This window comes from Pleurodeles waltl, chromosome 4_1 (assembly GCF_031143425.1).
Source record: "Pleurodeles waltl isolate 20211129_DDA chromosome 4_1, aPleWal1.hap1.20221129, whole genome shotgun sequence".
Lineage (NCBI taxonomy): Eukaryota > Metazoa > Chordata > Amphibia > Caudata > Salamandridae > Pleurodeles > Pleurodeles waltl.
The window spans coordinates 29,175,050-29,194,892 of NC_090442.1; the positions used below are offsets into that span (position 1 = coordinate 29,175,050).

Genomic DNA, 19,843 nt, shown 5'->3' on the forward strand with positions numbered 1-19,843 from the left:
GCTGTAGACCCAACACTACCTGCTGTTGTTGAACTTATTGATTTATAACAGAGAAGGGACCTTGAAAGAGTAAAAAAGACGAACAGGCGCTGCGACCTTCAAAAACTGAAATCATTTTGCATCGTCCATAGCCAGCTTGCCTAACTCCAGGTCCACGCTCTTACTGAGAGGATCCTACCTAATAACTCTGCAATCACTGAGGAAATAAGAAATCAAAAGAGGGTCACAGACAGACTGTGGAAACTAAGGGGCATCTTTAAGAGCCCCGAGCGCCATTCTAACGCCACATTGTGCCACTTTGTAACCCTTTGCGCTACATTATGCCTGTGCCGAGCATAATGTATTCAAAGGGGGCACTCCCGGTTAGGGGGTGTGAAAAAATGGTGTCACTTTTTTCGGCACTTTTAATGCCTGCTCAGAGCAGCAATTAAAAGGAGGCATGCCACTGATTACATTGGGCCACTATTTTGTGACTATTCCTGCAAAGTACATCAATAGTGTAAAAAGAAAAATGACGCTATTGCCCCCTACCCTGCACCATAGTGCACCGTATTTTAAATACGGCGCACACATGGTGGAGGTACGGGGGTGCTAATGGGTGCAAGAAAAGTGGTGCGGCACTGTGTAACTTATCTTAAATATGCCCCTAGGAAACTGATTTGCCAGAAAGTGGGCTTCCTTTTTTGACCAACTCAAACAGGAAATGTTTTGTGGGTGACATATAAGTCAAAGCTTGTGTCAAGACAGCACCCCTATACCTCTCCAAGGCCCCCTTGGATTTATTGATATTGTGAATTCATGTAACTGTGGAGGTAGAATTACCAGGCAATTACAAGTGGAATCCTTGGAAATGATAATTAACTGGACAAATTGATCATTTTGCATTTGGTTCCCCCTGTAAATTCTCATTTTTCCTGTTTTTTGCCCAGAGCTGTCACCTGCCTGGAGCTGATGACATCTCAATGAGGAAAGCACCAGCTCTGTGGTAAATCAGCTGACCTTGCAATTGGATGGGCCAGATGGGCAGTTAAATGAAGTTGCTGACCATCGGAATTAAAAGGGCAAATCACTGGTATTTGGGTGTCTCCGTGTGTGGCATATCACTCTGTCTGAGTGTGTTATATTGTCTTTAAAACACCTGGTAATAAAGCATATCACTGCACTGCATGAATTGTTCCCACTCTCAAGGCCTGGTAACAACCCTCTTAACACCAGTCTCTGAACAGCTCCTCTGCTGCAACCCCCTGCCTCCCAGGTGGTGTGGGGTATGGTAGGCTTTGAGGTGATAAGTCAGGGGGCTGCCGCATCTCTTCATGTGGCCCGCCCAGTGCGGGCCCTGGCAGGAAACACCCTCAGCCGACTGCTGGCTATCACGTCCCAATAAGGCACCCCCCCCCCCAAATTCTAAGAAGGTGCAAGGCGACACTGACAGTCTAACCTCCTGGGCCCTGCAGAAGTTTGTTCTTTTGTGACGTATCCCTCTGCGTTGCCTTCCACACACAGCATTTGTGTAGAGTGATGCTCTTCACAGCAGGGTCGTTCCCAGTTTGGACCACCCACAACAGAGGAACAAATAGCTGTGAGTTTTCTGCACCTGGCTATCAACAGCCACACACAACAGTGATCACGAAACACACAAAAGACCGTCCTCAGTTAAAGGAAACTTCACACCCTGAACAACAGAGCCTGCAGTCCCACACTTCACCCCACCAATTACCAAATGGCAGTGCTCATGAAGACAAATCACTTACGCTCACAGCAAAAGGAGCTACTCGAATTTCAAAAGGGAGCACTGTTTCCTTTTTCCCTACTTCAGTGTCTAGGCCTCCTCCCTCCAGCTTCAGGAATGTCATGAAAACACTCCCACTTTCTGGGAAAAAACTCAACCTGTCTTGTACACTTGACCAGGTCCGGGACTTCAAAAATGAAACCCATAGGTTTTCAATTCTCTGGTTCACTGGTACACACAACAAATGTACAGGCAACACATGAACGTGCACACATAACATGCACAGGATGTTAGCACTAGGAACTGGGTTAGTGCATAGAAGCAGAACTTTATAAGGGTGGGCAGTAGGCCTCCATTCATGTGACACAGATTAAAAGGTCGGTTCACAACTACTGATTCACAAAACTCGGAGCCACCACCGCTCTACATGATAAAACCATGACCGGAATTTTAGGCCACTGTCCAACAAATGAGGGCATGCTTTGGTTGCCCCTCCAGGTCCAGGTCAAGGGACAAGCCTAAGCCTTTACACACATACATCAGATCAGTGTGACACTGGGGAAAAAAGAAAAACCATGATGCCAGATGGTCACAGTTAGGCACCAAGGGCCGGGGAACACAAATGGACACCATGCACCGGACATTCCAACCCAAACACAAATGCTAATCCTATGAAGCACCCTACAAATTTAGGGTTACTTACACACATAGGAACCCAAATCCCAGTCATGGAATACTGCACAGATTTACAAGGAAGATCCAGCAGCCAGTCTCCCCACAGGGGGTCAGGTATAAAGACTTATAACACACTACTACAATCGGTTATCACCAACCACTGGTAGTGTCAAGACCTAGGTCCATATTTATACTCGGTTTGCGTGGAATTAGCATCATTTTTTTATGCTAATTCAGCGCAAACCTAACCTATTTATACTTTGGCGCTAGACACGTCTAGCGCCAAAGTTATGGAGTCAATGTGTTTTTTTGGGGGGGAAAACCTACCTTGCGTCAATGAGATGCAATGTAGGTGTTCCCATCCAGAAAATGGCCTTTGCACCATATTTATCCCACTGTGCTAAAATCCAGCATAGGGGATGGGGGCCTTAAATAATGGCGCTAAGCTTAGCGCCATTATTTAACGCCTGGTTATGGGCAGGCATAAGGGCACCTGTAGGCATATTTCCACAGTCAGAGACCATGGAAATTGCCCACAGGGGCCCTTCCCTGGCCCCAGGGACACCCCACCCACACCAGGAGGACACCTAAGGATGGGGGACCCATCCCAGGTAAGTCCTGGTAAGTATATATATTTTTTTCCTCCATCACCGCTTGGGGGCCCTGACTTGGGGCCCCCTGCACAGCGCTGGCCCGAATGGCCTTGCCCAAAGGACATTTGTCCCCAGGGCATGGACATTGGGGTGGTGGGTCATGGCTCCTGTCTTTACTGGGGGTTATGTGCCAGAAAATGAAGCTACACTGCTTAGAGACATTTTTTCTGCCGCTGAACAGTTTAGCGCCATCATTCGGCGCACAAGCCCTGGTCTCCCCTACGCCTCCCCAGCCCTGTTAGCGTCCTTCCCAAGAACGCTGGCAGGGCATTAGCGCCAGCTAGCGCTATTCTATAAATATGGCACCTGTCTGGCATCTTGGAATGGTGCTAGCTGTCACTATACTTTTTCAAGCAAAACTGCGCTAACGCAGTTTTGCTTGAAAAAGTATAAATCTGCCCCCCCAGTCTTTGGGGCAGTAGTAACCAATGTCTAAAGGAGTACCACTGTGTGACCAAACAAGCCCTGGTCGATCTCTAGGCCCAGTCACTGAGGGCCAATGATCGGGTCGGACAGCAGTCCTAGTTTTGTTGTATTTGCATGAAGTGTTCACCTCCGAGTCTTCTACAGGTGCTGCAGGGGGGAGTGAAGAATGGGTTGGGTCTGACATAGACAGGGTTTGGTGTTCACCCACCAGTCTCCTACAGGTGCTGCAGGAGGTAGCATGCAATAAGTTGGATTTGACATAGAGAGTGTTTGGTGTTCACCCACCAGTCTTCTACAGGTGCTGCAGGAGGTAGCATGCAATAGATTGGGTTTGACATAGAGTGTCTGGTGTTCACCCACCAGTCTCCTATAGGTGCTGCCAGAGAGGGTGTAAAATAGTTTTGATTTGACAGACAGCGTCTGGTGTTCACCCACCAGCCATGCACAGGTGCTGCTGGACAGAGTAAAGAATAGGTTGGGTTTGGCAGAAAGAGATACTTATAAAGAACGCTCTTAACATAGAAACAATCGCACTCCTGTTTGCAGTACTTGAGTAGGGGGTGTCACACATCATGAAACATCTTTACATCATGAAATCTTGACTTTGAAATGCATGATGAACTCACCCAGCTGGTGGTCCATCTGAACAAGGGAGGAGGGGACCTGATCCTGTACCTTCTGCGATCAATGAGGATGAGGAAGAGGCAACCAACAGGTTTGAGGTCTAGGAGTCTGTGCCTCCACTTTAAGCTGTAATTGAATGTTAAATCAGGGTTTTGAGACCTCCTTCATGAGGAAGACCCTAGACCAGTGGTTCTCAACCTTTTGACTTCAGTGGACCCCTGCGTCATTACTGCAATCTGAGGACCCACACTGAGTCACTAGTGGAAGCCGGGGACCCCGGACTAAGCATTTTTGATTTTTTGAACCACAAAACTATGGACAAAAAAAAACACAAAAACAAGCATTTAGCAAACAAATACACAAACAAAGAAATATTTTATTTAATGTGCAAAAAATGAGAAATCAAAATTTAAATTTTAATAGGAGGATTGTAGCTTTTCTAATCCAATTGAGGCCACTCATCGTCCATACTATATTCTGTTTGATGCACTTGCACTGCTCCCACAGATCCATCTGAGGACAGCAACTTAATTTTCAGTCTCAAATTTCGAATTCCTTAACATTTACAGAACGTTTAAAAAAGTTTCAGTTGTACATTTTGAGCCTTTTCTTACATACACTTTATTAATCTCTTAATATTATTTGATTTTCTAAGCAGTCACAGGGCCCCCTGAGTAGGTTCACAGACCTCCACGGTTCCCTGGAGCACAGGTTAAGAATCACTGTCCCAGACATACATTGCAGTATTCTCACTGAAGAGCTGACAGAATATGAGTGAATGAATCAATCAATATTTATTTTAGAATCAATGTGCATTAGTGTATATTGCATGAAAGTGTTACTTCAATAGTACAGAAGAATACTTTAATGCCAAAAATGCATTTAACATTAGTTATTCGATTCATAAACAGTAGCAGGAAAACAAGGAACTGCTGCACCAAAAGTATAACTTACATCTAATGTCTAAAACCTAACTTAAAGGAATCCATAGTTTAAAACACCAATGGTTAAATAACACTTGCAAAAATATCTTCCAGTAGCTTCCTCCAACATATGGATTACATGAATTGTTAGGCTAATTATGTCAATTTATGACATAAAACTCACATACTTAGACAATTCCCCTCTAGTTTCAGTACGTTTCATACCTTTGGCCAATTATTACAGGACACTTGGGTCATGTGATATTAGGTGGAAAGGTATTACATATTTACAGTTTCTCGCATTAGCTTTTTTTTAAAAAAGAAAAATAGCGTTATTTTCTTTTTAAGGGCAACAATACATTGACAAAAGCAGCTTGCAAAATGCAATTCTGTTTTCTTATTATCTGTCTGCTTGGATCACACAACTGGCTGTGTGAGCGACTGTGTGCAGCTCCTTATTCTGCACATCTGCACTGAAAGCTAGAGACAGATTTCTTATCAATCAACAAACCATTTAAATTATTCAAACGTCCTCACTGCCCTCTGCCCAGATGCAGAAGGCAATTCTGTGAACCACTGCCATGCCACGCAGACAGGTAGGCATGAGGCTAGGAATGAAAAAGTTATTTACCTGTGGTAATGATCCAAATCCCTAGGAGGTGTCCCCAAGACCAGTCTCAATGTTTGCAGGCAAATGAGATGAGATTCTAGCTTATTGACATAGCACATCACTGCAGAGATGTCTGCCAGGATCTGGACAGACCGACCGTGGATGGAGAAGAAAGCCTTGAGTGCCCTCCACATTGCCTGCAGTTGTAACAGAACCTGTTCTCCCAGAGTCCAAATGCCTTTGATCACCAGATCCTGTAGACGAGCTGCCCACCCTGAAGTGGAAACATCCATTACTACCATAGCCATGGCTGAAGTGGGAGCAAAGGTCATCTTGCCACTCAGGTTCACCTCGTTCCCCCACTAAACCACTTCTGCTGCAGCACTGGGGGAGATTATGATGGAGTCCAACAGATCTCCCCTGTATTGTAGCCACTGCTCGCAGAGGCATCACTGTAGGGCCCACATGTGCCAAAATTCATATAAGACTAGGAGAATGCAGGAACCCATCAGACCTACGAGTCAGAGGACCTACAATACTGGGACTTTCACACTGTGTTGGAAAGAGGGAACCATTTCCCCTGAATGTCTGTAATCCTCTGAGGTGGGGGAACGGCGTGGGGAAGAGTTGTGTCCAGTACTGACCTTATAAAGTTGAGTCACTGGACGGGAGTTGGGTGGGATTTCGCCTCATTTGTTGAGAAACTCAGGTCGAACAGTAGGGCTACTCGACTGCAGATTGGGAGATACCACCTTTGTCGATCCAAGTCTGATTAGCAAGTCATCCAGTTACGGCGAGAAAATAGGTGTGCCCAACCTTCGGAAATGCATTGTAACTACTACAATCACCTTTGTGACAACTCGAGGTGCCGATGTTAACTCAAATGGTAGCACTGCAAACTAGGAGTGCGTAGAACCCACTACAAAACAAGATACCTCTGATGCAAATGCACTATTGGGATGTGGAAGTACGCATCCTGCAGGTCGAGTGACACCATACAGTCTCTAGCTTCCAAACCCATTAACACTTGAGCTAGGGCCTGCCTCTTAAACTTTTTCTTTTTGAGCTGTAGTGTGGTCGGAAGCAGTGTCACCTGCGCTTCTCATCCCTCACCTGGGCCATGAAGAGCCTCGTCTCATAGTCCTTGATGGGCTTTGGGGGCTTGCTCTGGCAGTAGTTACAGGACCGGGAGCCGTGGTCTGAACCGAGGCACTAGTGGCAGATGAAGTGGGGATCTGGTACGGCCATCTGTCACTCCCAATACCATCAGGGCCTGAACCCCGATCTCTTGGGAGACAACAAGGTACTGCACTTGTTGGAAACATTTCTGTGAGAAAACTCAAGACTCTTTGAGAAAGCGAGCTCCAGACCTGCACCAAGAGAAGAAAAAAGGTAACTGACATCCTTGTGCCAGGGTGAACGCTATATGGCTTCGGTAACAACACTGAATGCCACCTTTGGCACCAATGCAATGCCAGGCCACCCACCGGCAATGTGATAGCCTTGAAGATTCCTGCTCCAGACTGGCATCTGCGGATTATGCTATAGGTGAGGAATCGTAGGTAGAAATATCCATCAGAAGTGATCTCTCTTCATTGAGAGGTGCAGCGACACTTGACTCTCATTGGTTCACAAAATCTTCAATGTGAAACATGCAGGATGTGCAGAACTCTGGCGGCATAGATGTGCTGTGCTCATTCTGGTATTTAACAGCAAGTAACAGTTTCATTTCCAAGTTCTGAAAGGGACCTCGCCCCAAACTACCACTACCAGGTGCTGGTGATCGGCAAGAGGGACTCTGCACTTTGCTACTATTAATTCAGAGGAGTGCATTCGTTTTTAACCAGCTTTGGCTACTGAAGATGTTTCATTTTCTTTCTTCTCACATGAATATTTTATCGGAGAACTCCTTCATCTACGCAAGGCTGGGTTATGAGTATTTGGTGGTTCCTGCATCACAAAAGCAAATTTCAGATGATTCAGAAAGCTGCCGCCTATCTTATTTGTGGTCATTCTTTACTCACGAGGCAGCACCTACTTTTAAAGTCCTTTCATTCACCAGCAGAGTTTATAAAATGATGGTTTGTTTTTGCTTATAAACATAAATCTGAATATCATTTGTGTTTCTTTTCTACTCAATCCAGGTTTCATTTCCAGTGCCAAGGTTTCAGAAATGTATAGCATGGAGTCAATAGTTCTGGATTCTAGCTTCTAAGAGCTGGAATTCTTTACTTCTGAAGATTCAATTTTTACTAAACTGTCAAACTTTCAGAAACCTATTAGGAACTAAACTTTTCAACATCTTTTCCTCCTATCAATAATTTTGCCAATTATGCATTCTATCCTTGCACGAGTCAGAATATGGTTGAATGATTCTCTGCAAATAAGAAACGCATAAAATATATTGAGCCCTCCAATCTCCCAAGGATGCAGCTGTTGAACCCCACTGGGGAAGTACCACTATGGTGGGTGCATTTACAAATGCATGTGATGATGGAAAGAGCATCCCTTCTCCAGCATTAGGTCTTGGGAGGTAAATGCCGACTACTGCAAACATTAACCCAGACAGTTACAGCTCACATTTCTTACTTTCACTTCTTGTGCTTTTGGGCACTGTTGTCTTGCTGCTGTCACTGAACCATCAATGTTGCATAAAGCGCCCAAACACCACAATCAGCTATGGATATTCTCGTGTGTGCTTGTTGAATCGGTATGAGTGTGTTGGGTTTACATGTTTTAGCACTAAAACCAGAAGTTAGCTGAAATACACGTGTTAGTCCAAGCATTGGTCATAGTGTTGCTTTTACAGGCAGCATGAGCAGGTGTGCTTGGGTGTTTTTCTTTATAACTCTACTTCATCGAAGAAAAAAACACTTTTCCTTTTAGCCCACACTCTGCTGATGTCTTAATGTGTTGCTTGCAACTTCTTTTCTTTTTGTTAAATGTAAAGACATGGAATAATCAATCACTGAGAACAGACACTTTTATAATTCTACAACTATCTGTGTGTTTTTATTTACTTCCTAGCCGGGGCTTCTATCATCTACTTATCATCAATTGGCATTAGAATGTCCCACATATTTGTAATGTTATCATCTTCTGAAATTCATCGAATAAAGCTCTTCTGTTATTCACTGCACTTCAATAGTTTTTAATCTTTGTGTGTTCGCTGATGTGTTTGTAGTTGTGATAACTGACTAAAGCTCTTCACACATTCACTGCAGTTCTATGGTTTTTCCCTTGTGTGTTTGCTGATGGCTTTGGAGGTGTGATAACTGACTAAAGCTCTTCACACATTCACTACAGTTGTATGGTTTTACCCCGGTGTGTGTTCGCAGATGTTGTTGTAGCGTTGATAAGTGACTAAAGCTCTTCACACATTCACTGCAATGGTATGGTTTTTCCCCTGTGTGTGTTCGCTGATGTATTCGTAGGTGTGATAATTGACTGAAGCTCTTCACACATTCACTGCAATGGTATGGTTTTTCCCCTGTGTGTGTTCTCTGGTGACTTTGCAGGCATGATAATTGACTAAAACGTTTCGCACATTCACTGCATCTGAATGGCTTTTCCCCTGTGTGTACTCTCTGATGTTTCCTTAATGTTGAAGATGCACTAAAACTACTTCCACACTCACTGCATTGGTATGGTTTTTTGCCTGTGTGTGTTCGCTGATGTTTTTGGAGATCTGATAATTGACTGAAGCTCTTCACACATTCACTGCAATGGTATGGTTTCTCCCCCGTGTGTGTTCGCTGATGTCTTTGGAGGTGTGATAACAGACTAAAGTTCTTTCCACACTCACTGCAGTTGTATGGTTTTTCCCCTGTGTGTGTTCGCTGATGGCTTTGGAGGTGTGATAACCGACTAAAGTTCTTCATACATTCACTGCAGTTGTATGGTTTCTCCTGTGTGTGTGTTTGCTGATGCTGTTTTAGGTTTGATGAAAAACTGAAGCTCTTTTCACATTCACTGCACTTGAATGGCTTTTCTCCTGTGTGGATTCGTTGATGATTCCTTAATGTCGAAAAGTCACTAAAGTTACTTCCACATTCATTGCAGTGGTATGGTTTTTCCCCAGTGTGTGTTCGCTGATGACTTAGGAGGTGTGATAACCGACTAAAGTTCTTCATACATTCAGAGCACTTGAATGGCTTTTCCCCTGTGTGTTTTCGCTGATGTTTCCTTAATGTTGAAGATTCACTAAAACTACTTCCACATTCCTTGCAATGGTATGGTTTTTCCCCTGTGTGTGTACGCTGATGGCTTTGGAGAGCTGATAATCGGCTAAAGCTCTTCACACATTCATTGCACTTGAATGGCTTTTCTCCTGTGTGTATTCGCTGATGATTCCTTAATGTCGAAGAGCCACTAAAGTTACTTCCACAGTCACTGCAGTGGTATGGTTTTTCCCCGGTGTGTGTTCGCTGATGGCTTAGGAGGTGTGATAACTGACTAAAGCTCTTCACACATTCATTACACTTGAATGGCTTTTCCCCTGTGTGTATTTGCTGATGTTTCCTTAATGATGAAGATGCACTAAAACTATTTGCCCACTCGATGCAATGATAAGGTTTTTCACCTGTGTGTGATAGCAGATGTTTTTGGAGATTTGATAAATGACTGAATCTTTTCACACATTCATTGCAATGGTATGGTTTTTCCCACGTGTGTGTTTGCTGATGTTGTTGTAGGGTTGATAAGTGACTAAAGCTCTTCACACATTCACTGCAATGGTATGGCTTCTCCCCTGTGTGTGTTCGCTGATGTATTCGCAGATGTGATAATTGACTGAAGCTCTTCACACATTCACTGCAATGGTATGGTTTCTCTCCTGTGTGTGTTCGCTGATGTATTTGTAGGATTGATAACTGACTGAAGGTCTTCACACATTCACTGCAATGGTATGGTTTTTCCCCAGTGTGTGTTCGCTGATGTCTTTGCAGGTTTGATAATCGACTAAAACCTTTCACACATTCACTGCATCTGAATGGCTTTTCTCCTGTGTGTGTTTGCTGATGGTGCTGTAAAAGGGACGGGAAAATGCATGTATATGATTCTTCTTTCTTGGTTAGTGTCTCTGGGTCGGCTCTATATTTGTCTACAGCCCATGACTGTGTTTCCTGATGTGCCAACATGGTTATAAAGCAATTGTATTATTCTCATGTTACCTATATTTCAACGATTGTGGGTAAAGATTAATCATCCATCTTTTGTTCAGAGCACACTGGGACAGTCCGTTGTATTGAAGACAGCAGAACTCCTCTTTCCTTTACCTTTCCGTTGTTTTATCCACTCCGTTGTGCTTTACTCTGGTTCCTGTGGTGCAGCCATGAAGAGTTTATGATACACCTAGCGCACTGAATTAAGGCCTGTTATCATTTTATAATCAGAGCACTGTGGTTGTCACATCATACAGATCCCGAGATCAAAGCTGGTGTTGGTCACCAGTTTATTCAGGAGGTGGTTTGTCAGTGTTGTTTCCTTAATTTTGTAGAGGTCTTTTCTTAGTCTTGTGGTGTGAAGTTGCACAGCTCAGACTCTTATGTTTACTGAATCGTCCTTCAGAACTTCTTCCAGCATCTATCAGTCTATGTTCAGGGTCCTCAGTCTCTGACTGCACTGATGTTTTCCTGAATCCTGGAGTTGATTATTTCTGACCATTTTTGTAGATTTACAGAACCACTGTTGTTATTCATAAGCATTTCATGCATTCAAGCCTTGTTTCCTGTTGGATGCAAAGAGATTTACAATTATGAAATGCAAAAGTAACAGAAATTGTATACACAATATTTAACTGGCATAAACATCATCTCTCCTTTACCATCTTTGAAACTTAGCAAGGGTTATTTCACTATACACAGATATGTTCTATTGAACATGTCACATCTTACTTTCGTCTGAAAAGGAGGTGATTTACCAGTGTTCGCATAGTAACTTAGTAAAGAAAGGGCGAGGGGTGATGTAATGTTTTGAGTAGTGACCACTGATGTCATGGCACACTGCTTTGCACCTGGTTTAGCTGCCTATTGGCTTTAACGTGGCATTGGACATGACATTTTGTATTCAGTTTAGCTACCTATTGGCTTTATCGTGGCATTAGACATTGCAGTTGAGGCATTGCAGATGAGCTGTGTTTTTCCACATGGTAAACTAAGCTTGTGTTTTTCTCCCACTGAACACTATCATGATAAAGAAGCGCATATTTAGTGTTTTTCTCTAGTGCAGCCTTGGGAAAAGCAAGCTTCGAGGTCTTGGCCAACCTTTGACACTTGTTTTTTTTCCAATTCTGACCTACAGTAGCCAGCATTTTTTTTTTAATAATTCCCCTCTAAGAGGGAGGGCTTTCTAGAAAGTTCACTCCTAATTATTCAAAGATATAAAAAGATGACTCAGTTCAGTAGCGATAAATTCCGAGACTTCAGTCAGGAGCGGGTGTCTCTTTCTCGCAGTTGAACAGGAGTCGTTCTTCTTGCTGGCATGAGAAAGATGAAGCATTTGGTGGGCCCTACTACGGTGATGAATTTTTATAAATGATTTGCTTTGCATTGCATATGAATATATATCTATATATCAATATACAGGTGTTTGTATCCTTGCATGCATATATTTGCTGTTTATAGATTGGAGACTTTTTATACATAGTCTCACGTTGTGGTTGCACATTTTGAAAGTACACTTTTTACTAATCAAACCTTCCTTCACGAACCTTGCAAAAAGCTATAATAAATGTCTTCTTCAGATTAAGAAGTGCATTCCAGAGAATCTTTTTGACTCCTTTCAGTGTGCATATCTTGGCTCAGTCGAAAGTAAAGCAAAACAGGTGACTTGTCTCGAACTACTGAGACCACAACCACATACTGCAAGTTGCCAGGTTCAAGGATCCCTGGTGTATCTCCAAGGCCTCAATTAACATGTATTCAGACTACACTACAGAAGTACAGAGTCTCAGAGGTCCATTCTTGCTGGTCACAGGGAAGCTCCAGCAACTCAGCCTGAAATATTCTCTTACGTACGTGGCCAAATTGCCTATGGTGGACTCTGAATGCTCCCTATGTTTCACAACACCTGCAAATGCCTGCGGCTGGCTGTCTCTCCTCAAAACCGACTGCAGTCTTTTAGGGAAAGGTTATAGCTAACAGATTTATACCACTACCTCCCCGTTGGCACTCCCTGATTGAAACGCCTTCACACCAAATAGGAATACTTTCCTAAACCTACTGCATCTCTTCCGAATCATGGAAGAATGTGAGTGCACAGACCTGTTCCCTACAGCCCCATCTCTGGATATAGAGAAGGCTTTTGACACCTTAGTGTGGCCCTACCAGACTGCTGTGCTAGAGAAAATGGACTTTGCCCCAGAAATACTACACAGGATAGGTATAGTACATACCAACCCAGTGGTTCGGGTGCGCACATGCGGTGAGATTTCTACTGTGGTCAGTATACATCGGGGCACCAGGCAAGGCTTTCTATTGTCAAGGATCATATTTGCCCTAGCGATAAAACCATTCACAAACCTGGTGTGTATACAGAGGCCACAGTGGGGGACACCAATCGGTGGCTATTTTGCTGGATGCGGGTTATGCGCTGGTGTACCTCCACGAACCTCACGGAACCCTCCCACAGGTGATGGAAAGGTTTGAAGATTCTTGAAGCATGTCAAGCTTAAAACTGAAGTCCTGCTTGTTCTGCTTGTGTAGTCTTACACAACAAGAGTGGAGGGCTGCCTCTCCTGGCTCTGGGATGGTAGTACGATACATTCAAATATTTGTGGATAAATATATACCATTCTGAGACAGATTTGGTACAAAGGAGCCTGGTGAAGGTCCTGGCTGGCATGCGCAACTCCTTGATATTCTGGGGATCACTGCCTCTCTCTCCCATGGGCAGAATGACGATAGCCAAACTGCTAGTATTTCCCAGGTTATTGTACCATTTTTCAGCACTGCCTGTCCAGTTGCCAAAATGCTTCTATCAAGACCTTAATTCTACCCTCATCCACCTGATTTAGGGATCAGTTCAGAAGAAAGCAGCAATGCACAAACTATATGCTCCATTTGAACAAGGGCTGGGTGCCCCCAACTTCACACTCTACCAACTGCGGTGGGCGACACAGTGCCTAGCCAGACACACCCTTACCGGTCAGTTGTTCTCATTAACTTGATGGCTGCCATAGTGTCATGTAACAGGGACGTCTCCCTTCCTTACAGCCCAGAACGCATGAGCTCCTGGACGTCCACACACTGCACTACGCATTCTACTGCTCTCAGGGGATGACTTGAAGGATGCACTGTGATTCTTATGCGTTACAACGCTGTTGTACCATGAGTGTTCTATATTCCTTATAAAGAACTACTAGAAAAAAAATTAGACACTTTATGGTTGATTTGAGCACTTTCAGAGAGAGAGAGAGTCGATCTGATATGAACTGGCAGAAGGTCCCAAAGTGTCCAGGCTTTGGCAGTGATGGACTTTTCGAGTGTGGACATCTTTGTTATATGAGGAGACTTGAGAATTCTGTTCTTGCATGGATAGCTCGAGCCTTCTTGACGAGATGGCTGTGAGTTTAATTAGAGAGTCAGTGTGGGAGGCAATATGCTGATCACACACACTGAACAAGGCTTCCATGAACTGTGTGAGGACCTCAGTTGGAGGAGGTTACTCATAAGATTCCAGGCAACACGTTTGTAGTGAGCAGGCAAAAGCCAAACATTCAAACGAAGAAAGCATTGTTAGGATGCTGTCACATACTTTTTCTGCCCCATTTTTGTGCTAAGCATTTTATAAATTTGCACATTCTTTCACAGATTAATTCCTTAAAAAACATGTTTTGTTTTTCATTCCCAATATATCCATCTGCATAGGAAGAAACATCCCTGGCTTCCTGCCAAAACCTTCCAAAGAAGTCAAGGAAAAGCACTAATTTCAATCATCCATCTGCAAAGGAAGTGACATCACTGGATTGTCCATCATCCATCTGCAGAGAAAGTGACATCACTGGATTTCGCAGAGTAAGTGGCATTAGCCTTCCCCCTTCCCAGGACCCATGGAAGGTGCTCTGTGGGCATGCGGCTGTCACCCTGAAGGTGTGTCAAAAGCAAGCCCATCTGCACCTGATCATGCCTGGACGATGCCCAGCGCCAGGAACCCTGGTCCTCCCCAATCCCACCACTACCTCACTGAGACGCTGTATGCCCTCAACCTCAGCCACCCTTCCACATGCTGGTGCCTTACCGCACCACACAACATCAAGGAAGTGTTCTCCTGCACTTCCTGCAAGTTTTATGCACTGACCACACCCATCACACACCGCGTCTACACCGACAGCACCCAACAATTCACTCTCTCACACTCACACATTCCTGCAACTAGTCACACAATGCTCCGCACTTACATGCATGCTCCTCAACATCCTGGACTAAATGCCCCACACCCTGACCTACATTTCTCACAGAAACCTGGCTGAACCCCTGCATCAGCACCCAACATCACCACAGCCATCCCCCCAAGGTACAAGATGACCAGGCAAGACAGACTTCATAGGCTTGGAGGCGGAATTGCATTTGGCCACAAGAACACCATCAGTGGGCACCACCCCTAGAGAAACTTCATACTCTATAATGAAACACCTGTTATTCAGAGCGCGACGTCTCAGCCAACTTCACCCTAAGCAGCATTCTCGTCTGCAGACCACCAAGACCACGCAGCAACTTCACTGACTCCATCACAGACACCGTCAAGGTACTTGCCATGGACGCTAGAAATTACATCCTGCTTGGAGACATGAAGTTCCATCTGGAAGGCCACTCCAACTCCAACTCAAAAGCACTCATCGAAGACCTTGGAAACATGAGTCTAAGCCAAACAGTAAAGAGACCTACCCAAATTATAGGAAACCTCCTGAACTCTATTTTAACCACCTTTGACAACATCAGAATAAGGGAGCCCACAGTTTCCTGGACAGACTAAGCCCTCATTAAGTTCAGCATGCCAGTCCAAAACACACACACCACCGCCAGACCAGCCTGCAAAAACAGGAACAGCATCATTGTCAAGGACTGGAACACAGCGCTCAACGCCCACTGACCTAAACACAGGAACAGCCTCCCCAAAGCCATCATGAATTTGAACAATTCAATCACCTCCTGCACTGACTCCCTCGCTCCCTCCAAAACGGTAATACAAGATCTCGACTTCAAGCCAGTTGGTACACTGATGAAATGTCACTGCAGACAACTAGAATGCAAATGCAGAATGTTCAAATCTACCCTGAGATGCTGTTACCGAATGATCCAGACCAGGAAACGTGGCACTATAGCAGACCACATTGAGGACAGCACCAGCAGAAGCAAAGAAATTATTGCCACTGTGAAGGATTTCACCTTACCCACGGCCACCTCTAACTCGATCACCCCCTTGCATGACCCCTCTCTCTTCTTCAGCAACAAAACCAGTACCATTTACAGCAACTTCAACCTGCTATCGGACCCGACAGACCTAGTCAAATATCTCCTGATCTTATCCAAAGAACCAATGCTAACCAAATGACCTGTCATCACCCCAGAAGAAACCGCTGCCTCCATGAAGTCCATCCTCTAAGGGGCCCCTATGGACCCCTGCCCTCAACATGCCTACTCCAGAGGACATCAACCCATAAGTGCCATGCTCACACCCATCCTGAATGTTATCGTCTCTTCAGCAACCTTCTCAGATGCTTAGAAACTGTCAGAGTCTTGGCGGTACATGCTCTAGGGCCTGTGGAGATCCCTTGCCTACCTCAGGGCTACTCAAGTAACGAGCAATTACTTTGTGGAAAAGCCCACTGGTTGCTGAGACCACCAAATGGTGGTCCTGTTGTGAGTGTGTCAGCTAACGCCTTGACCTCTGCCTGAAATGGGGTCTACAAGTGCTGCAATATGCGATCAATAATGCCTGCTGTAATTCAATATGGGAATAAATATTGCCAGTTATTGCTGCCTTGAAACCCTGCCTGTGTTAGAGTTTACATTTACTACAATATAAAAATAATATTGGCTGCAGTGATTCAAGGCGATATCTAATGTTGCCTGTGGTTGCCGCCTTGGAACACTACCTGTACTGGGGTTGCATGCAATATGCAATAAATACTCCACACTGCGATTCTGTGATTAAATGTGGGAACTAATCTTGACCATCATTTAGTTTCAGAGAAGGAATGTGTCAGCACTATAAATCCCAGAAGCAGGGAGCGGTGGCCATCGTCGATGGGGCTAGTGTTTTAACCGCACGCTCACTATTCCAGGAACCCATCAGAGAATCAGCTTCTTTCCTCGGTTCCAGCGCTAAACTGGGTCTCTCAGTTTTGTTGTCATAGTTCAATGGACAACGTTTCTTCAACTGAGTGCTTAGGTAACAAGTTCGCTCATGCTGCAAGTGATCCGGCATTCACTTGGGACAGAGTAGGTGACCCTTGGTAGGGGTTGAGTCAGCCGAATTCCTTAGCGTTTCAAGCCTTGGCATAGTTCCGGTTCTAAATCAGAAGTAGAGATTAAATGTGAGCTAATTTCTTGTGCTACCAGTAAAGAACATTATTGATAGAAACCAGTCCAATAAAGGCAGTTCCATAGAGACAGACTAGTTTGACTAAAGAGTAAAGAACCTGACTCATGAATGTTAGTTTATCTAACTGTCTCTCTCAGTCAGGTGACTTAACCTGGGGCACTGAACAATCGAAGAAGAGAGAGAGAAATGTTTAATGGAACTCTTATTGCTATGTATACCTGTAACAGTGTCTAGAATGGAGTGTAGCTAAGGTATTAAAAGGTATGCGTTAAAAAAGTGACTTCATCTGATCCCCCCTTACTTTACAACCTATTATTAAAAGATCCTGTATAGAGACTGAAACCCTCAAAACAGCAGGAAAGAGATAGAGTGGGTAAAAACTCACTCCTTCTAAAGTGCGGAAGATTTTACAGGAAACTCAAAACTCAGGGTCCATCTGAATATTATGTGTGCTCTCTTTTTTCATATCTCCCTCCTGGCTGTTCCTATCCTCTAAACCCCTTTCTCTCACCTGGCCACTCCAATACTCTGCGCTAATACAGCATTCAGAGTTAGTGGTGCATATCGATCTTCGTTCAGACACTGAGGAAGGACCGGCCTGACTGAAGCACACAATTGTTCCCCCACAGCTGAAGAAACACTCTGCAGACCCTTCAATGCTCACCAACCACAGGCCCGTCTCCTTGCTACCATTCCAGGATAAGGTCTTAGAGAAAATGATCAACAGTTACCTCATTGAATACCTCAATGAACACCAGCTCCTCAACACCACTCTACAGCATGGAAACAGCCCACATCTCTGCCATGAATGATATCCGCATGACTCTGGACAGAAGAGACAAGGTGTCCTCATCCTCCTGGTACTCTCTGCAGAGTGAGGCAGTCTCTCACCCCATCCTCATCCAACGCGTACACAACATCAGAATCCAAGGAGATGCACTCCGATGGATCTGCCCATGATCTCATCTGCGGAATTCCACAAGGATCTTCCCTAAGCCTGACCCTCTTCAATGCATACATGATCCCTCTTGCCAGAATGAATAGCTCCCACAACATCAACGTCCTCTCCTACACTGACGACACACAACTGTTTCTGTCTCTCATGGTCAAGACACCCAGTACCTTTGGGAAAGGTGTCACTGGAAAGTAGATAAACTCCCATTTCTGAAGATATCTCTGCCCAGTGGATCCTTCCTTGGGAATTGCCACTTGAGAGCGATACCTAAGCAGGAATCCATAGATTAGGCTCGAGGGACATTGTTGAGCGGCCCCTTTGGAACAGGCTTGTATTCCCACACCACCTTCAAATATCTTGGTCTTTCTGTGCCCTGGGGAGAGGAGGAGGTGATTGCCCCTGATATGCCACGTGGATGGGCAGAATGAGCACTGGACAACAGGGAAAAAATATAGATATAGGGGTGGGTGCTACCTGCCCAATAATGGCCATGCCCTCCCCCCAAAAATGACAGCATAAGCCTTTCTGCCCAACCTGGGGGGGTGCGATGAGCGTGTTTACCCTCAACTGCCTGGGAGGGCTTGAGGGGATGCAGAACACTCCCTAGACACCAGGGAAAGTTTTTGAAAAAAAAAAAAATCAGGGGTGGGTGAAGACCCCCATGGGCATGGCCATGCCCTTAACCCAAAAAGTGTGTCAGTTTACAACACCTACCCCACTTTCCTATGCCCTAATGTCAGGTAGACTTTCTGACATATTTGGGGGAACCACCCCAATTGGTACAAGCCTCTCTCCTGCCCCCATTAGGGTAGAAAAACACCATTAACCCTTTGTGGACGGGATATGGCTCCATGCCACTGTAGCCTCCCCTTCCTTTTGTTTGTTTTGGCTCAGTTTTGAAAGTGCTGGTGTTTAATGGGCTTTCTGCCCCGAGGGAGAGGGTGATGAATACCCCTATCCACCCAACCTGGTAGAGCAGAAAGTCAATAAGGCCGTAGGATGGTGCAGAGCTCAGACAAATGCCCAGGGGAGCGCCCCCCACAAAAAACACTGCATAAATGCAGTCCCTGGTATCTAGTGGGCTTACTGCCCCTCCCCCAAATGGTATATTGGGGGTAAATACCACCATCTTCCTCCAGGGGGACAAAAAGACTGCCTGTGGCATTTTAGGGTGGGAGTATTTTCATGCCCATGGTGGACAGCCCCCACGCCTGTAATTTTTTTGTTTTGCAAATGTTCACTGGTTCATAGTGGCCTTTCTGCCCACGCCCCCCCCCCCCCCCAGGAGGGCAGATTGGGGGTGATCGCCCTTATCAGCTTCCCAGGTGGGGCAGAAAGACTTAATGCTTTTCTGGGGTGGGGCATGGCCGTGCCCATGGTGGGTAGCCCTCACCCGTGTAAAAAAAAATAATTACCAAATTTCTGTGGTGTCTAGCTAAAGACAGATACTGAAACCAGCCGAGCCGACCTCCACGGACCCCGGGGGGCTCTTCACTGGGCTCCGGGGGTGAGCGGTGGATGCGGCGGGGGGAGCCGGGAGACCCTCTCCCTGGGGAGACGGTGGGGCCTGGGCTGCTCCAGCGGCTGCTACTACGCATGCGCGGGAGAGAAACGTCGTGCATCACTGCGCATGCGCGAGAGAGAAGGACGTGCCTCACTGCGCATGCGCGGGAGAGAAACGTCGTGCATCACTGCGCTTGTGCG

General features: G+C 45.3%; 1 protein-coding gene across 1 annotated transcript; it reads right to left on the reverse strand.

Moving 5' to 3' along the window:
- Positions 1-4,465: 4,465 nt before the first annotated feature.
- Positions 4,466-19,739, reverse strand: LOC138287303 (zinc finger protein 850-like). The gene is made up of 2 exons (XM_069227656.1): positions 19,555-19,739; positions 4,466-11,368 (listed from the first exon to the last, which is right to left on the reverse strand). Exon 2 carries the CDS (start codon positions 10,776-10,778, stop codon positions 8,856-8,858), a length of 1,923 nt encoding a protein of 640 aa, XP_069083757.1. The 5' UTR covers positions 10,779-11,368; positions 19,555-19,739; the 3' UTR covers positions 4,466-8,855.
- Positions 19,740-19,843: the final 104 nt, after the last annotated feature.